Raw genomic sequence first — 19,688 nt, 5'->3', positions numbered from 1 at the left:
TAGGTACTAATAAGATGATAAGATCCTGAAAGTTTCAGATCTCTAATCCAATTGGTTATTGAGAAAAAGCAAAATGTATGGAAATCGGAAAAAATGAATATTCTCAGGAATGCGTGAATCGATTGATTTGAATTTTTGATATGTTTTGGGGGCTGATGGTAGCTTTGAGGAAAAAAAATATAAACTATATCGGTTAATAAGAACCTCAAAAATAATGGCACTTTTGTTTTAATTTTGATTTTTCATTATGATGCGATACTGGTACAATTACGAAACCATTTTTTTCGAATTCCTCATCCATTTTTCTACGAGTATACAAACTTTTAAGATCTTAAAAAAAGGTACGCTATGGCGTACAATAAAAATCATTTTTTATGCAAATATTTACTTTATTTGTGTATTTTAAGCTTGAATCTTTATTTTCCTTGCTAACATATATTTTTGTAATTCATTTGAAATTGTCATTTCTAAATGAAGAATTAAATCATTAAATATGAATGAAAATAAACGAAAATATGATAAACATTTCACACTTATAACATAAGAAACAGATTTTAGTTCGTAAATTATAAATAAATAACAACAAATGTTTGAAAGATATATCTTTAATGTATAAAAAAAAAATGTTATGTCTTATTTTATCGGTCTTCATCACTATCATCTTCAATCACAGGTGAAACATTGCCTGTATCAAATAATTTGCTTAGTGTTTCAGCAGGCCTCAGAATCTTTGTCAAATATCTTCCGTGTGACAAATAATAAACAATAGCAGCAACGTGAGAGCAACATCCAATTGTTCTAAGACCATTTGCACACTCACAACTATGCCTCAATATACTTTTGGGACCAATAGCATTTTTTTTATACTCAATAAAACATCTATAAACCTTCTTATTGATATGACGGGATTGAACTTGAGCTTTGAGTATGTTTGACTGGTCTTTCACGTATTGAATGGTAAGATTACCTGTTTCATCAAGCATTTCTGCTAAATACTGGTAAAAAAAATTCGCAGATCTCTTTTAGTCATTTCTGGAAAATCTTCTAGAACTTCAGATGAAATCGTTTGAAACGGCAGTTTTTTACGTTGCCAGCCATTTTGTTGAACTTGGTTAGCTAACGTCGTTTCTACATTATTTTGTGATTTCATTGTCTCAACGACTTCATCCAAAAACTCTGAGTCGGAAGTAAGACGCTTACTGTACGTATTATGTAGAAATGAGGCAATTTTGAAAAAACTTCCAATTCTGGGAAGCATTTTGTTGTCAATTCTTTGATCGAGTAAATGATGTTTTTGTTTTAACATCCCATGAGTTGCTTCTACGGGCCAACGAATTTTAGTAATATATCTTGAAGCGTTGGACTCAGCTGTTGTTAACTGATTTCGTTTTCCCTTAAGTTCTGGCATTAATACTTTATAATTTTTACTTTCTAAGTATTCTTTAACATCACGGAATCCACGATCAACCACAAATGCATCGCCAGGTTTCAATAAATGACATATGCCATCAGGTTTATCTATAATATCCCGCATTATAGTAGCATCATTTTGGTTAGCATAATACGGTCCCAACATATCAACTATGTATCCATCAGTTGTGCAAATCGTAAATGGTTTACACAGTGGTACTTTTTTTTGACCAGAATATGACTTTCTCTGATACTCATTATTAGAACTTTTCTCATGACGAGCATAGGTTCCATCACAAATCAAAATGAGTTTGTCATTCAGATGATAGTGATGAAGACTGATAAAATAAGACATAACATTTTTTTTTCATATATTAAAGATATATCTTTCAAACATTTGTTGTTATTTATTTATAACTTACGAACTAAAATCTGTTTCGTATGTTATAAGTGTGAAATGTTTATCATATTTTCGTTTATTTTCATTCATATTTAATGATTTAATTCTTCATTTAGAAATGACAATTTCAAATGAATTACAAAAATATATGTTAGCGAGGAAAATAAAGATTCAAGCTTAAAATACATAAATAAAGTGAATATTTGCATAAAAAATGATTTTTATTGTACGCCATAGCGCACCTTTTTTTAAGATCTTAAAAGTTCGTATACTCGTAGAAAAATGGATGAGGAATTCGAAAAAAAATGGTTTCGTAATTGTACCAGAATCGCATCATAATGAAAAATCAAAATTAAAACAAAAGTGCCATTATTTTTGAGGTTCTTATTAACCGATATAGTTTATATTTTTTGTCCTCAAGGCCACCATCAGCCCCGAAAACATATCAAAAATTCAAATCAATCGATTCACGCATTCCTGAGAATATTCATTTTTTCCGATTTTCATACATTTTGCTTTTTCTCAATAACCAATTGGGTTAGAGATCTGAAACTTTCAGGATCTTATTATCTTATTAGTACCTAAGAATCCTCTCAGTATCGTGCTCATATCTTTCAAGGGCAAATTCATTATGCTTATACCCCTAGGGCCATTGCTACTGGCAATTTTCCAGATGTCGACCCCTTATTTGGTCTAATTCGACTGGGCTAAATAGTTTGCTAGTATTGTTTATTACAACGCTTTTGGTATTTGTAACAATTGGTTCACGAGCACCGTCGGTACTGCTAACTTTGATACTTTTAGTGTTTGAAGAATTGGGTACGGGAGCTCTCTTCGTAGGGATGTTGCCTATGTTTTCCAAAATCGAAGGAAATACTTTTGAACGTAAAAATCTTATTCTGATGGCAGTAAATTTATGATTACACAATTTTCAACAGTAGCAACACAGGTTCTGTCAAAAAATCGACATGGTTATGAAATATCTCACGATTCTTGGCAAGAAATTTCTACATATTTTGTTATAGGTTCGTCTCAATAAGTTCATAAAAGTTTCCTAAAATATTTTTTGACTTGCGTCGCATTTTCGTAAATCTGTTATCACATTTAAAAATTTTAATTACAGGTAATAGTTTTCAGTTTTTACTATCTTGACCATCATTTTTGTTTCAGATTTTCTACAAAACCAAACTTAGTTACCCACAAACGTATTCATTCCGGCGTGAGAAATTTTACCTGTGACCAATGTGGTAAAAGTTTTATACAGAAGGGCAATCTAGAAGCTCACTTTCTCACACACTCGGCTGACAAACCGTACACGTGTTCACAGTGTCCCAAAGCGTAAGTCTGATTTATAGATTTATCAAATAATTGCCGTGTATGGAGTTTTTGATGTGAAACATCTATAGCCGCACGTAAAACAGATTTCTGGCGTGGCGACGCAAGCCGAGGCGACGCGTCGCCACGCTATATGATGGTAGTACGGTGTGGCGACGCGTCGCCGTGCGCAATCGACTGTGCATTGTATACTCCCGGAGTGTATACAGTGTTTTGTTTTTGTTTACTACAGTACACATAACCTGTGTTTTACTTGAAAACAAATTATTCTGATAATAAAATGTCTGACAGTAATAATTTAGAGAGTGAAAGTGATCAGCCTCCTGCAAAAAAAGCAAAATCACCCGATGACACACTATCAAGTCATCAGTAAGTTAATTATATTTTTATAATTAAAGTGTGCATTTATCTGTGCATTAAGCACGCGTATATTTGGTGTGTTTTAACGCCAGTAAATGTAAAATTATACTGATTTTTCTTTTAGCTTCCTTTAACACTTATATATATTTTTTTAGAGTAAATAATAAAAAAAAAGAACGTCAAAAACGATACAGAGAGCAGAACAGAGACAAATTGAAGCAGCGTGAAGCTGAAAGAAGAGAACGCATACAATATTCACAAAGTATTGCCGGACCATCTACATCTTCAAACACAAATAGAATAGAACTGCATAATGAAGAAATAATTACTGCTCAAAGTTCATCTGGTTTGGAAAAAATACAACCATCATCCATTCAAAGAAATGATCAAGGGAATGAACTAAATGCACTCCAAAAAAAAAGAGAACGTCAACAGAGATACAGAGAGCGGAACAGAGATAAATTGAAACAACGTGAAGCGGAAAGAAGGCGGTGTCTACAAAGTGCAGATGTGATTATTTAATTATTCAACCTGGGTAAAAATTTAATTAAAATCTGATAAGAAATGGAACTCGTGCACTTAATACGCATATTTTTTACATCATTTGCTGACAAAAGCTTGTAAGACTTACTGTTCACCATTTGCTTTACCGAACACACAGCAATTCTATTCGCACTCATCGCGTATGCCTTGTTCAATAGGTTTAGTAAGTAGATTACCTACAATTATACGTACACTTGGGGTCAGTGATTTCGAAACGACAAATTTTTCGGAGAAGTCCGGCCGGCCGCTACGGGCTGAATCTGCATTGCTAACGTAACGGACTTGTCCACAAAATTAACCCTCAGAATCATTAACAGCATGTGTACCGAAGAGAAACAGTGAAACTTGGTAGTCTGAGTGACTAACCGAACATACGCTGCAAAGCAGGGTAGCGAACACATTAGAAACGAGGACTAACATGTCTAACTCTTCCGCGTCAAGCGGCGAATTAAAATTGCGTTGTTACAATGACTCATGACAGTAGTCAGTCTTTAGTTAGTGAACAATAAAAGTTTGCCAAAATTTCTTAGATTACTAAATACAATACTTGAGATCTACTTTAACAATAACAATAACAATAACAATAGTAATAACAATTACTTCTAAACCGCTATACCCTTTCGCATACGTCCCCATAAGCGTTAGCTTGTGCGGGTTGAGGTAGGGATGGATTAGTAATCCTGATCATACCGCTGCAGCCGTTATAAGATGTTCAATAAAATCCCCTGCATTTACACAAAGGATAAAGAAAATTGCCGTAAATCTTGCCGAAATGTAGCTCTTCAATTCGGTGCCTGAACGACGTGTCCCATCTGACAATTTTTGCGAGTGGCAACTCAGTTCATCCTTGATATGCGAAGAATTTGAACTTAGATCTTCCTGTTTCGCAGTCTCGTACGCTACGCTACTACGGTTGTTAACCTAACCTTGACCGAAAACAACTTGTGTTGTCTATAGAAATAAACTGCATTCAACGACAAAACGATATAGCGTCACGCAGCTTTGAGTGTCACGATGATCGGGTGGAGGTAGTGGAGCTCGCTGCTTGATACAGCTAGATTATCATACGTTTGGACTCGGACCTATAATCGTATGTTCTGTAAAAGGAATAATAGGTAAAATAATTTCAACATCGCGGTTTTATTGTATAATAATACAAATAATATTTTCCTTATACATACTCGAAAAAGGGCTCTTTTCATTCCTTTATATGGGGTAGTAGGTGGTCCTGTTGCGCCCGGGTTCTTTGCGCATTCACACTGCAAAAATAATTACTTTTCCGCTCTACTCGCCCTAGGGCAACAAAGATGGAGCACACGGTAAACAAGAATTTGGGAAGTGCGCGTATCATTTTCCTGTACCACATGTGTGACGAAAAATATCGTGTGTACACATGCGATGACGGTATCTGTTGCTTCCAAGATAGGCAACCGAAGTTATAGGTTCAATTCATGTTCAACTAGGGTTGGGGATAGCTTAGGTCAGTGTTTTTCAACCATTCTGAATTCGCGATTCCCTTTACGATTAAAAAAAAATCTGTCGACCCCCTAGGCCCATAATCAAACTATGTTACTGATTTCAAAAACGACGTATTTAATTTTCTTTCTATTGTGACTGTACCTATACTGACCAAGAAATCAAGTACTGTGCAAGGTGGTGGCGGGCACTTTGCAGGCAATGACATATTCTTGGCCGTGGTGGCGGCGCGGGAGGCGAGAAGGGGGATCAATGCTGGCAATACGGCCAAGTAGAACAGCGAGTATGAATGTGCTTTGCTACGAGCGAGCATAAAATGGAGAAGTTTCTCGAAAGATCTGCGCAGCCTTCCATGTTTGGTACAAGTGGCAGTGGTTGAAGCAAATCATAACCGAAAAAGATAGACTTTATGACGACAATCACCTGAAACATGGTTTTAAGGTCTTGAATAATAAAATCAGTGTGTCATTTACGGTCAAGTATTATTAATTGAAAGTTTGAAACCATCAAGGCTTATGCCTCACTTCTCAACTAAATATCCCATTGAAGCTAATAAGCCAATGAATTTATTCGAACGAAAGCTGAAAACCTTTAACCAGCAACAAACTGCTATAATTCAGGTTATAAAATTAGTGTAGGAATCTGAAATCACGGCCGAGTGACGGTTTTGCGTATGTGAGAGAGTCTCCGCGAGAGCGCGCGCGAGAGTGTCCAGCGTCGCCCGATTTTTCGGTAACGAGAGTGTGTGTGAAAAAATGGCAAAAGCGATCAGTCGAGTGTAGGAATGGCTCAAGGCGGGTCACGATTTGTTTCTTTGATTATTAAGTGTAATAAAGTCATTCTGTTTTTCCTTTTTCTATCACATGTTAGTCCTGAGTTGTCATTATCCTCGAGTCCGTTCTAACACCACTAGGAACGAATAAAATGTCCCATATTAGTACCTGTTTTTACTTGTTGATTAAAAATAATATTATGTTTTTGTTGCAAATTATCGCGAGTGGTATTTATAATTATACTAGGTACTAACCGGCTAATACTCGCGAAAAATATACGATTTCTTTCAACTTTGAGCTATCAGTAGCGGCGCCCGCGGTGTGTGTACCAGCCGATACCTATTTTACGCACCGCACGTACGCACGCAGCCACAAGCTGCGCCTCTTGTTATGTTATGATTATGTTATTGATCATTATAATCGTTTTGTAACTGTTTTTATTACAAGAGAAGCACATAACACAGTCAATTCAAACAAAGCGGTAAATAACAGTATGAAGCTTTATTACTGAGCAAGCGAGAGCCGCGGGAGAAAGCACGATTGACGCGTGCGTGCGCGATCATGCGCGATTGCGTCCGCGCTGCGATTGGCGAGTCGCAAGTGAGGTGCGGGGCGTCCGTGCGTTTGCACGTGGTGTCGAGTAAGGTAGCGTGACTCGCTCCTGTCAAACAAGCTCAAAAGCATACTACTTTCTGATAATACTGCTGATCGCAGAATAAGCGATATGGCCGATAACATTCCAGAACAATTAGTCGAAAAATTAAAGAAGTGCCCACATTTTGTTTCGCAGTTAGATGAATCTACTGATGTTTCAAATTGTACGCGATTTATGGTATTTGTGCACTCTGAAGCAGATAAAAGATATTTTATTTGCAAAATACTTTCTGCGAATACTACTGGCTAGTATTTGTAGGACATCTTTTTAGAAAACGGCCGCGACTACGAGATTGACTGTACAAAATGTATCGCCATTTGTAGCGATGGGGCTAAAGGTATAAACGGCAATAAAAGTGTGCTCGTGGTAAAATTAAAATCGATAATGCCCATTGTTTCATGGACACTGCTTTCTTCATCAATGAGCTCTAGCAGCCTTTTACCTTCTGATTAAAATGATGTGCGTAAAGAGGTGATCAAAGTTGTGAACTCTATTAAAGGTAAAGCCTTGCAAACTCGACTGTTTATAATCATTTGTGAAGACATGGGTCGTCTCCATCAAAATATCCTTTATCACATAGAGGTCAGGTGGCTTTTCAAAGTAAAGTTACTGACATGAGTTCTATGACTAAAAGCTGATTTGTTATTGTTCTCACAAAATGCTAAATCTAAATATATGAATTATTTTTATCACCCTGCTTGGCTATTGAAATTAACATTTCTCGCTGATCTTTTTGACCACCTAAATATTTTTAATAAGAGCCTTCACAGGAGAGAAGAAAACATTTTAACGACCAAGGATAAAATTAAAGAATTCCTCGTAAAATCCGCTTGTGGTCAGTGTCTTAAAAAAAAGTGGTGTACGGGTATTTCCCTTGCTTTCAGAAGATTTTCGAAGAAATTGCAACGGACCAATCTTTGGTAGTAACTTCTCACTATACTGGCATGATACAGAGCTTGTATAATTTCGAAGAGAAGTTATGAAGTTCCTTTCCTGAACTGGACTCTGAAGCTGACAATGGGTGAAGATGGATACTAAATCCTTTTTTGGATATATAAGTCAGTACAACTTGCAGATCTGAGCACGAAGATAAAAGAAAATTTTATAGATTTAGCTGCTGATAGCATGATTAAAATGGAATTGAATTCGCAAAATACTGACATCTTCTGGATGAAGAGAAAAGAAGAATGTCCATGGCAAGGGAAGCTTTAAATTATTAGTGCCATTCCCCACTTCCTACCTATGTAAACTAACGTTCTCGTTAGTGGTGAGCATAAAAACTAGTAGAAGAGATTGGCTTCAATTATAAAATGATTTAATTATTCACGTATCAAAAATTCAACCATGATCAGACAATTTATTAAAAAATAAACAGGCAGAGCCTTCTCACTAGAAATGTTGTGTTTTTATTGTAGTGTAAGACCTACAACCCTTACTTTATACTTTTACCTGCCTTGCAACCACGACCCCCCGAGTAAGACTTAGCGACCCGCGGGGGGTCCCGACCCACAGGTTAAAAAACACTGATGTATAGTACGACTGACTGTGTTCATTGAAGGAAGTGGTAAATAATATTTTGTATTTCATGGCATTATCAACCATATAACAAGTATTGAGTATGACTTCATGGGACACAAAGAAACAAATATTTAATTTCCAATAAATAATTACAATATGAATGATAAATAAAAATATTTTATACTACTATAAATATCCTATTCTCGCAGTCAATGAGTTTTTTTTTTAAGGCGATACAAATTATAGGGATGTAAGCCATATTTTTATAACATTACTTTAGTATGTAATTTTGCAAGCTCTTCATGTTTTTTTTTATTTAGGTTAATAATCGACAAGTGTAAGTTTTCCACGCGCAATTCAAGAAGTCGTTGATAATGCCATGAAATGTGAAATATTATGTGGGAAACTTGAACATTTTGGAAATTCACAGCTCGTTAACAACTTCGACTCCTAGCTGGAAATTTTTAGCGTTGTTTGGGGAAAGAATGAAGTATTTTCCCTGAAAATTTCAAGCGATTCCGAGTTGATAGAAAAAAGTTACAGCTATCTGAAAACAGCGATTTTTCTGAAATCAGTTCGTTTTGCGAGGCCGTATATAAACAGGAACGTGGTAATTAATAATAATTCGTGTAGGTAGTGATAAAGTATACCTAGACGAACAATTTGAGCCATCGATTGGCCGTCTACTTGGAAAATTCTTGACTTGGCAGCGTTTCAAAGTTATGTGAAATTTTGCTAAAATAGTAGCTCATGAAAAGGGCCCTAATCAAACTGGATTTTGCTTTGGAGTAAAAAACTATTTTTTTCTTAAAAATACACGTCAGAAAAGGGGAATGCCGTTTGATTCGAGTCTTTAAGTTATATAGAAGCTGAGATACAAATATTTGAAAATTAGTGAAAAATCGACTTTTTTAAAACTTCAAAAATTTCTATAGCCACCAGATTTTCTTAAATTAAGCTCAAATTACGAGAATTGTCTTTTTTTATATCCTAATTTCTTGAAAAAAATCAGCAGCCGAATCGCTGACCCAAGCCCGCAGGCTGCGGTCGAAAAGTATTGGACGTACCCAAATATAAATAATAATACCACAATAATAAGTATAGTAGGATATTGCTAGACGTCGAAGATAAAATTTGTATGGTAGAAATGTAATATGAAACGATCGTCTATAATAATGAGATAGTATGAGTAGACTATGCCGAATACAGTTTATTTAAGCTAAGGTGGGATGGATGAGAACCTTGAAATAATATGCAAATAATATTACAAAGCCGGGGTTTCGCTGGTAAAAAGATAGGAGTAAAGACAAGGAATTGGCTGTAGTGATGTCGTGAGGAAGAGAATGCCAAAAATAAGCACCGGACAGCTGGAAGGAATTTGCGAAAGTGGCAATGCGATGAAGGGGGATGTGAAAATAGGAGGAGGCAGAGGGATTACGAATCGAACGACGCAGTATAGGGTTCTCAGCAACTAGGAGATCACTGATATAGGATAGGGTACGGAGGAAGCGAATTTTATATATATAAATACCTAGAAAATATTTTCGGCGATTACGGACTGATAGCCAGCCTAGGCGGTGTCTGTATGGGCTGATGTATTCGTCTCATCGAACTCCGAAAATAAATCTTATTGTGCAGTTAACTAATCTTTGGAACTTAATATTTAATTCTTCGGATAGATCGATGTAGACAAGCCAGCGGTAGTCTATGTACGGGAAGGTGAGAGTCGTGACAAGCTTGCATTTCAGCTGTTGAGTTAAGGAATTCTTGTGATATTTGAGCTTGTGTAATGTGAAGTGAACTTTTCGTGAAATTGAGGTTATGTGATTATTCCATGATAGATTCGAGCTCATTACAACCCAAGATTTCTGGTTTCCGAGACATATGATGAGGAAATGCCGTTAATGATCATCGGGCCTGAACAATTCAAATCAATTGATTTCACGTAGGCATCACCACCTAGAACCATGACGTTTGATTTTGAAAGGTTAAGCTGAAGGCTATTACGGCAGGCGTAGTTAGCGATAGCAGAGGCATCCTGGGCGATAAGCTCTAATCCGCGGACAATGTTCGATGAAGGAACGGACAAATAAATTTGAGTTTAGTCAGCAAAAATCATATGATTTGAGTGTACCAATGAAAGGCTCATGTCGTTTATAAAGAGAGAAAATACTAATGGACCAAGCACAGAGCCCTGAGGAACTCTGGATGTGGTAGATTTCCATTGAGAGACATTGCGATTCTCGTCAATGACAGCTTGAGTGCGTCCGGTGAGATAGTGGAAAAACCAAGATAAAGTCGATGTAGCAAAACCGAATGATTTCAGTTTGGCAAGGAGTAAACTGTGCGAAACTGTGTCGAAAGCTTTGCTGAAATCAAATAGGATCAGAATAGTGACTTCACGATTCCTCTTCGAACATCATCGCCCACTCTGATTAGAGCAGGTTCCGTGCCGTAGTTCGACCGATAACTAGATTGTCTTGGATCTAAAAGGTTATTCGCTTCAATAAAAGATTTTACTTGTAGATAAATAATTTTTTCAAAACTCTTGGACAACTCAGAGATTTGCTATAGGTCTCGTGTCGGATGGGGAGAGAGGGGTGCGGATTTTAGATAATGGTCTAATAAAAGCACGACGCCACTTGTTCGGGAAATAGCCAAGCCGAATTGATGCATTGAATAAGATAGTGAGAGTCGAGGAAAAGGAAGGAAAAGCTGAGTTGATACAGAAGAGAGAAATCTCGTCTGGTCCTGCAGCATGGGTGTGAGGTGACTTGTCATTTATTGTTTTACGGATATCGTCGTCAGTAATAGGAGTGAATGAGAAAACACGTTTATGATGTGGTGGATGTGATGCAATGGCGATGCATTCATGATATAAACAGGGAGGGGATGAGTTTGAGGTCAATGCGTAATGATTATTTAATTCGTTGGATGTAAAGAAATGTAGAGGTGAGGACAGGGACGATTTAATGAGGTCCAAATGGTTAAGCTCTTTCCACATTTTTTTCGGATCGAGAATATTGGCTAGGAGAGTGTATTGATAATTACTTTTGGCTAATTCGATATCGGATGTCAGAATGTCTCGAGTGTGCCTATAAGCTGCGTAGCCGAGTTGGCTATTGGAACGCTTCGCTTGTTTGTAGAGCACGTTGCGATTTCGTATGCGAACCTTGAGGTCGTTGGTGAGCCACAGCGCTGGTGATTTTGTTGCAGTGAAAGATGTTATAGGAGCATGCGTGTTTAGAGAATCGAGAATAGAAGATGAAAAAATTTCAACCAAGTTGTCAATGTCATCCAGCGTCGAGCACAATTCAAAAGAAGCGATATCATGCTCTACAAACGAGTTGCTGAGAGAAAAGAGAAAATCGGCGCAACAAATTTTTTGTAATTCCTACGAACTGGTGCGCTGGACAGAAGGTAGGAATATCAAACGCGTATGTTAATTTTAAAAGGTCATGCGATAAAAGGGCCTTCGGATTTCGAAAAAGCGACAATTTTATCAGTATCGACAGTATCATCTATGACAAAAACGTCGAGCCAAGAGTCACAAGAAGCAGTATGATACGTGGCATCTGATTCATAGTCCAATCGAGATAAACATTGAAATGGAAATACCTAATTAGGGAGAGCGATTTTTTTTTTAAGCTTTGGGGGGGGGGGGGGGGGTTGGAAATCTAAATCACGATTTCTGGGAAAATTCCGCGATCGCGTTCGCCGCCATCTTGATTTATAGTTCAATTTTTTCGTTATTCTGAAATACCTCGTTAATTTACAACTTAAGAGCAAAAATGCTAGAACCCAAAGTTGTTGGAAATTTAATTTCCCACAAGCTTGGTCATTATCATTTTTACGCTAGGATCAATATTCGCAGAGTTATACTATCAAGTTTATCAAAAAAATCGTAATAGGTGGACTTTTATTTCCTTCAACTTTGGTTCTCACACTTTCTTTACTCCACGATCAATATTTTCGGATTTATATATATATGTATATATATTGTAATGTATATTGTAAAACCCTTGAACTGAGTATACATCCGAAAATATATATATGTCGGGGTGAGAAGCCTCGGAAAGGCGGAGAGATTGAAGGATTGGCTCGTTGAGGATTGCTCATTGTAAAAGCGCGATGATCTCAACACGTTCGGTCAATTTGCCCGCTTGACCGTGACTGTCGATTTTATCCAAGCGTTGTTATAAACAAACCATTTATTTGCACTATATTTATAGCATGTTGTATAACGCTTGACGCTCGATACGGCGGACTCATTCAAAGTTCAAGTTTCGAATTCACTTGATGATATATATGAGGGATTCTCCGTCAACTCGGCCACGTGTTTTTCGACCATCTCAGATGTGCTACATAATTGGTTATATCAAAGTATCACTAAAAGGTACTCTATGTGAATTTTTTCAGATTTTTTAATTCATTATTTGAGAAATTGCCGTATTTTTCAAATCAATATATCTCGGAAACTTGAAGTAACTGAAAAAAAATGACTGTATAAAAGTTGTAGTTTCTTGTTAGCTTTCGAGACGAATTTTCGAAAAAAATTTTACGTTCCGGTAACGCTGATTTTTTACCAAAAAAGGAAGAAATTATTTTTTTTATTCAAAAAGGACCCTTTTTTTCCTGAAAAAATTACAGAGTCTTCCAATATGTGTGACAATATCGCCAAATGATCGCCAGAGTGGCATGGATCGAGGTTCTAGGGTAAAAAAAATGAAGCCACGCAAATTAATTTTTTTTATACCGGAACCTCGATCGAATTTGTGTGGCCCAAATCCTTCACAGATTTGACCCTTTACCTGATATATATGCTCTCATACCCTTACAGATTTAACCCTTTACCCTACATATATACAATATACATCTATCTTAGAATCAGGGATTGAACCCTTCACTCGAAATATACCCTTAACCTACGCAGATTCGACCCTTCATTCGAAATACTGTGACATGGATTTTTCCCGCTCCTCGGTCACTCGGAGAAAATGACCGAGAACTTACCGCGTGCACAATAATTTGGCGTCTACGGTGTACCCTGGATCTAAAACAATATCGCGACGTTTTGTTGGGCGCCTGGCGTGATCAACACGCCTCGAAATCATTAATGCGCTATACCTCGGGCATATGCTCGATAGCTCAGTACCGCGGAAAGGGGAGGGGTAATTTTTGGAGAGAAAGAGACACTCGAAATACACACGCTACTTAACAAAAGAAGTAAAATAAAATCTTATATTTCACAATAGCGGTGATACAAAAACAAAAAAAAATAATCCAAAAGTCGCTCGTCGCGATTCTAAAATTAAACAGGAAATTACACGTAACCTACTCTATTTCTTTCTCTACTGAGCTCGCGGCTCCCTAACTAAAATGTCACGCAACCATCACAAAATCGCCATACGCTATTCTCAATTTGCAAATTCGCCGTTTCTTCTCCACAGCGATAATTGCTCAAAACCAAACTAAAACTACTTTCTCGACGGTGCGCCGTCGGGCTACCGAACAGACGGCGTCCTCAATCTCACCCGAGATTTCACCCGACTCAGAGCTTCGACGCTACCGCGAGCTGCCCTAAATGTAAACGTGACAACATAACTTAACCTAAAGCTTATTTCAACTAAACAAATCCGCAACGCCACTATATTTCAGACGCAACCAAAACTCAATACTCGAACTTCTCGTCTCAACCGCTGCTCAACGCAACGGCAGTTTCGACTATACATCACCTCAACTCGACTAAAAACTATCTTAAATAAACGGCAACTTAACTAAGCGCAAGCACCACTCAATGTAACTTCAACTAAACACAATCTCAAGGTAACACAACTCAATTAACATTATCTTAACTAAACGGGTACGGAACTAAGCGCAAGCGCAACTAAACGTAACCTAAACTATACGCTATCGCAACGCATCCGAAATCAAACCTTCTCAAAATCCTCCAAAACGTTATTCGCTAATCCGAGCACTCCAATTCGGCACTTCCCGACCTACTCGAGAGGTGACACTGAAAAACCCGATAACGCGGCTGGACTCGGTACAGCGGAATTCGGCTATACTGAATTTCAAAAACGAGAGAGACTCAATTAAAACCCGTGACTCTACTCAATTTTCTCAAGAACTCAAAATTTACTCTACTCTAACACGCGTACTCAAGCTACGGTCATCAAGCAAAAAAATCAGCAAAAGCATTTCGAGTACTTTTCTACAACGCAAATCCATAACGACTATCCATTACTCGGCAAGCCTTTTCGTAATTATGCTCGAAATTCAATCGCAGGGATAGAAGCAGCGCTTACCTTCTACATCCTTGCAACCCCCTTTCCATTCCCCTCGCGATTTTTGGGCGATTCCATTACTTCGCAAAACTCCCCAAAACGCGACTACTTATCACAACCGCCAGAACTAGAGTGGTCTCAAAAACCTACGACCTGCCGCAACACGGATCTCAATACACCGTCCCATACGTGACGTCATACCCACAAGAATACGCAGTAATCGATCCGTCATCGATTTCGTCGATTGCGCAACTCGACGCGCACCTTTAATAGCATCGCCGCGCAGAACTTAATGCTAAATCGCAATCTTGTCCTCCGCGCAGCTCCATGAAGTCTTGGTGGCGAGCGTGGTGCTCCCTCGTCGCTAGTCGGTCCGTCGCAAGTTCGCTAGTCAATTGTTGGCGGGGTGAAGGGGAAGAGGCTGCGGCGCGCCGGCCGCCAGCGGGAATCGCGTCCACCTTAGATTCCCGCGATGCGGGGATCTTCGTCGGCTTCCCCTCCGCAGCCTCGACATCCTTCCTTCGCAATTGTCGCTAGTCCGCCACTCCGCAATTTCCTCGAATTCAGTGCCGACTTCTGCCTGATGCCGGTGTAACTCGAAATATAAAAAAACAAAAAAAACATGAAATATCTTACGCTATTCGCTAACGTGTCCCCTCTCGTAGTTGCGGATGCGTGACTCTAGTCGGCGCTCTTTTGCAAAGACTTCGCGACTCAATTTCGGAAATCCCTAAATTTTGGTTCCGCCCAGGGTTCAAGGAGCCCCTTGTAACGAGCATCAAAAATGCCACGTTACAATACATACCCTCATACCTATAGAGTTAAATAACCCTATATATGTATATACAAGCATTTGACCCTTTACTTCCTTCCCTCCCCATTCCGACAAAACCTAAAAATGGGGGTTGGCGCGCGAATTGCGGCTTCGCCCCCCTAGTATATACGGGGCATTTTACAAAGAAACAACCAAAGCAAACCAATAGGGTCGGAAATTTAAGACATATTTTTTTTCTACAAGGTTTTGAGTTTGGAAATGTACTCCTGAAGGGATTTTTCAATTGCCGCCTTCGTTTGGACAGAATCGCTCTCGGTCAATTCGAAAAATTTCATATTCAAGGCTAAGTTTCTAATAGAAAAAATGGATATTTCAAAAAAACATCAAGAACAAAACTGTTTTGTTTTTGAATGTAGTTTCAAGAAAAAAATATGCGGTATCATAAAATCCAGCAGAAACGAAAATAATCAATATTTTCTCACCTCCTGAAAATAATTACGCCATTTTGTATTTGGAAAAATCAAATCTTAAGGTTATCTTTGTCAAATTGCGAACGTTTCAAGCCCTCTCACACCATGGAATAACGATTTTTCAATTTTTTACATAGTATTTTAGAAAAAAAAATCGGTAGCTTGAATTCACTAGACGGAATTTCTTGCCGCACTAAAAGCTAGATAGCGGAGTTAAAAATCGAGATAACCGAATTTGCAAAGCGGCATTTTAAAGGGGACAGATTTACCTTCATTTTGCTGTTTTAGAAAAATTGTTACAGTTCTTTTTGGACTTGGTATGCAATTTTGATTAAAAATCTTGAAAAATCAATGCTTTTCTTGTGGGGAAAAGTAAGGCTTTCCTAGGGGTTGGTAAATATGGATGGAAAAAAAATTCACAATTCTTTTTGAATTATCTCGAACCAATCTGGGGGGTGAGACCGTCAAAATTCGATTTCCCCTTCTTAAGGGGAAACTTCGGTGAAATTTTCGTCAACAATGACCGAAAAATCAATTTTCGGTTTTTTACGGAAAAACGTTCTTCGAACCGTCCCCCACCTGGGAAAAATTTGACATTGCTGAAATATTTTTTTTACGTGTTTTTTTTCCCGATAAAAAAAACGTTGAACTTTAGACTGTCATAATGGGTCCAATTTAAAAAATTTTCAAAATCTAACTGGATTCGTGATCAGCGATCCAAAAAACGTTTGAGTACCAATTTTCGCGGAAGTCTGTCGATTCTTTCCACTATTTTTTCGAAAATAAAGGAGCGCGAAGTTAACAGGCTGTCTGTGCGCCACATCATCGGTCGGTAACATTGCGGATAACTATCGTACCAGTTATTGTGATATATACTCTAAGCATTTTGGTATGAAAATTTCTATGGGTTAGCTGTTATTCCCCGCGAATGTGTTTGCCAAGCTATTTTTCGAACGATAGATTTGACGAACTGTGACAAATTTTTCTTGTGGTTTGAACTACTCCGACGTAAATTTTGAAGAGATCTGCTTCTCAAAATAACTCGAATCAGCACTCACTCGTCGTCAAATGCTACAGCTGCGGTTATGAAATCGGTGGAAATTACACGAATCCACGTCCCAATGACAGTTCGACAAGGCCACCCTTCAAAATAAATAGGCGAGTATTTGATGGAATGATCAGCATTGGACTAGGGCAGTCAAGTATGGAAAAATTCTGTATCGTAATGGGTATGAAAAGGCATGAGTGTCAGTAGTTTCAATAGTCATGTGGACCAGGTGATTGCAGAGACTGAAAAGTTAGAAGGGGGAGTTTTCGAGAAAGCTAGAAAAACTGTTGGAAGAGCGCATGAAGTAATAGATCCCGCATTGGAGAGTGGAGTAGTATTTGACGTCGCAGTATCTTACAACGATACATGGCACAAACGATGCCTTACATCGTTATATGGAGTAAGAATAGTCATCGACATCCTTATTGGACTGGCCATCGATTGCTAGGTACCCTCAAAATACTGCCAGATGTGCGTCGTTGTCGCAGCCCAACTGGATGCTTCGTCGCCTGATTTTGCAGTGTGGCAGGATGGTCATAAATCAGAGTGCAGTAAAAACTACAGTAGCAACCGCAGTTGCTGAGTTCAACATGAGAGCGCTCCATGCTCAAAAGGCAAAGATATCAGTGAGGTCTGAAAAGGTGGCAGATAATGCAAAAAAGATGAGTTAGCAACGAGATGCCAGATGAAAGCATAAGATTGAATGGAACGCAACAACGGAGTGCAAGAAAGCCAGCCAAACAGTGAAAATTAAGAAAACCGCTGCGGAGAAGTCTGAAACAGAAGCCGAAGGAACAACGTATGGTGCTGGAGAATTCTAACGATTTCTTCACACGACTGATTTGCAAGCAGTCAGCTCCAAAGTTAAATTCAGGTATATTATTGTATATTAGACTCAAGTGTGGGCTAGATAAATATTGGTTGATCATTTTCATTTACTCAATATGTTATTGAAGTATTTGTCTAGCCCTAATAATTATTCCACAATAAAACAATTGGATTTTTCTCTGCCTTTATGTTCCGAAGTGAGTTCATTGAAAATTGAATGATTCTGGAGGAAGAAGCGGAGTAAGAAGAGGGTTGACCTCAGAACAGACGCGCAGAAACCGATTGGGTACAAACTGGCACCGAAGAATGCAATTGAAGAGAACAATCAAAACAACGATAGGCACTGACGAGTGACACATGATTTATCAATATATTACCAACGAAGATCGAGTTACATAGAAGCGTACGGCTTATGGGCCGCTTGAAGCAAAACTTTCCGGGACTCGTAAATCCGTAAGATGGCTCTACCATCGGTCGACAGTAGAGAGTTAGAACGATCACCCCAACTCGCCGGTTGGAGCCAACACATCGGCACTGTACACATTATTATAGAGCGCTGTACGTGAGCCACACAAGCAAAGGCGCCACTAGCGACACCTAGCTGTCGGGGGGATAGCTCGTCCGAGCACCCTAACTTTTCTTGCTTCGAATAGCCTGCAGGCCGTACGCTTCTATGGGACTCAACCTTCGTTGATATTACTTACATTCTGAAATGAATTTTAAACTCGATTCAAATAAATGAAATTAAAGATAAAAAAAATTATTGAATAATCAATTTTTTTCCTTTTGACCTAATTTTATGTGGTCCATATCAATGATAAAGTCAACTAAGTCAAAGTGTCTTAGCTCTACGGTAAATATCTCATTCTTTGCATACTTCATATTTGCTTCTTAGAAGGTCATGAAACTGAATTTATTCAATTGCGTTTATCTCAGAACTATGTTTTCACGTAATCAAAAAATTCCTTGCGCATTAGATTTCATTCAATCATTTTTCCCTTTGGCAGATATATTCATAGGCATATTATCTTGAAATCGTTGCAGGGAATTTTAGCTTCGGTGAATATAACTCATGTCCTAGCCTATAATATACTAAAAATTGTAGCAAAAAAAAAATTGGTTGTCTGTAAATTCGTTTTACGGACGATAGTTTTACGTAATAACGTAATAAAGAAACATTGATGAAATATTGCATACTTTTCTTAATTGAATTGAATTATTATCACTGAATTATCATTGTTTTGTATAATACAAAGAAGGAGTCAATTGAAGATTATAATTTTTCGGTGAATTAACATTTATTTACACTCGTTAATTCAAATATTTTTTTACTTATATTATACCACTGTTTTGAAAAAAATAGTTAATTGAGGTGAGCAAAATGAAATCCGACTGAAAATTATGAAGGAAATGAATTAAATCTTATTAAATTTTAGAAATAAAAACAAAACACGTAAGTTCTCGAAGAAGCTCGCGTGGCGGTGTTCAAGTAGCAGAACTATTTGAATTGCTAGCTCTGACGTCATGCGAGAAGAGAGAAATGTGTACAAGCCGACACTTGGGCCGATCGTGTCTCTCTATCGCTTGTTCCGCGCTCTCGCTTGCACGCTCAGGCTCAGGCGGAACGTGACACTTTTTCGTGCATGCAGCCGGTGTTCATCGATTTATAAGACGTTATCACGTCAAAAAAAATTCAAATAGTTAAAGTAATAGTTTCAATGACTTAGAAATCTCTAATCAAAAATTCTCTGCTACAAATTTTAGTCCATGGTATCAAGTGTATCCACAAAAAATTTCAACCTTCTACGAT

General features: G+C 37.9%; 1 protein-coding gene across 4 annotated transcripts in view; it reads left to right on the top strand.

Annotated features, from left to right (window-relative positions):
- LOC124306077 (zinc finger protein interacting with ribonucleoprotein K-like) overlaps nt 1-19,688 on the top strand; it is a 139,979-nt gene that overhangs the window by 103,728 nt on the left and 16,563 nt on the right. For 3 of the 4 annotated variants that reach the window (XM_046766225.1, XM_046766223.1, XM_046766226.1), the window contains one exon: nt 2,981-3,148. The exons of the other annotated variant lie outside the window; for it this stretch is intronic. In XM_046766225.1, coding sequence (XP_046622181.1) covers nt 2,981-3,148 — 168 coding nt within the window. The remainder of the gene's footprint in view (nt 1-2,980; nt 3,149-19,688) is intronic. 4 annotated transcript variants of the gene reach the window in all.

Source organism: Neodiprion virginianus, chromosome 5, assembly GCF_021901495.1.
Source record: "Neodiprion virginianus isolate iyNeoVirg1 chromosome 5, iyNeoVirg1.1, whole genome shotgun sequence".
NCBI lineage: Eukaryota > Metazoa > Arthropoda > Insecta > Hymenoptera > Diprionidae > Neodiprion > Neodiprion virginianus.
Note: the sequence above shows the minus strand (reverse complement) of the source record. Positions and strands in the feature narration are given on the sequence as shown.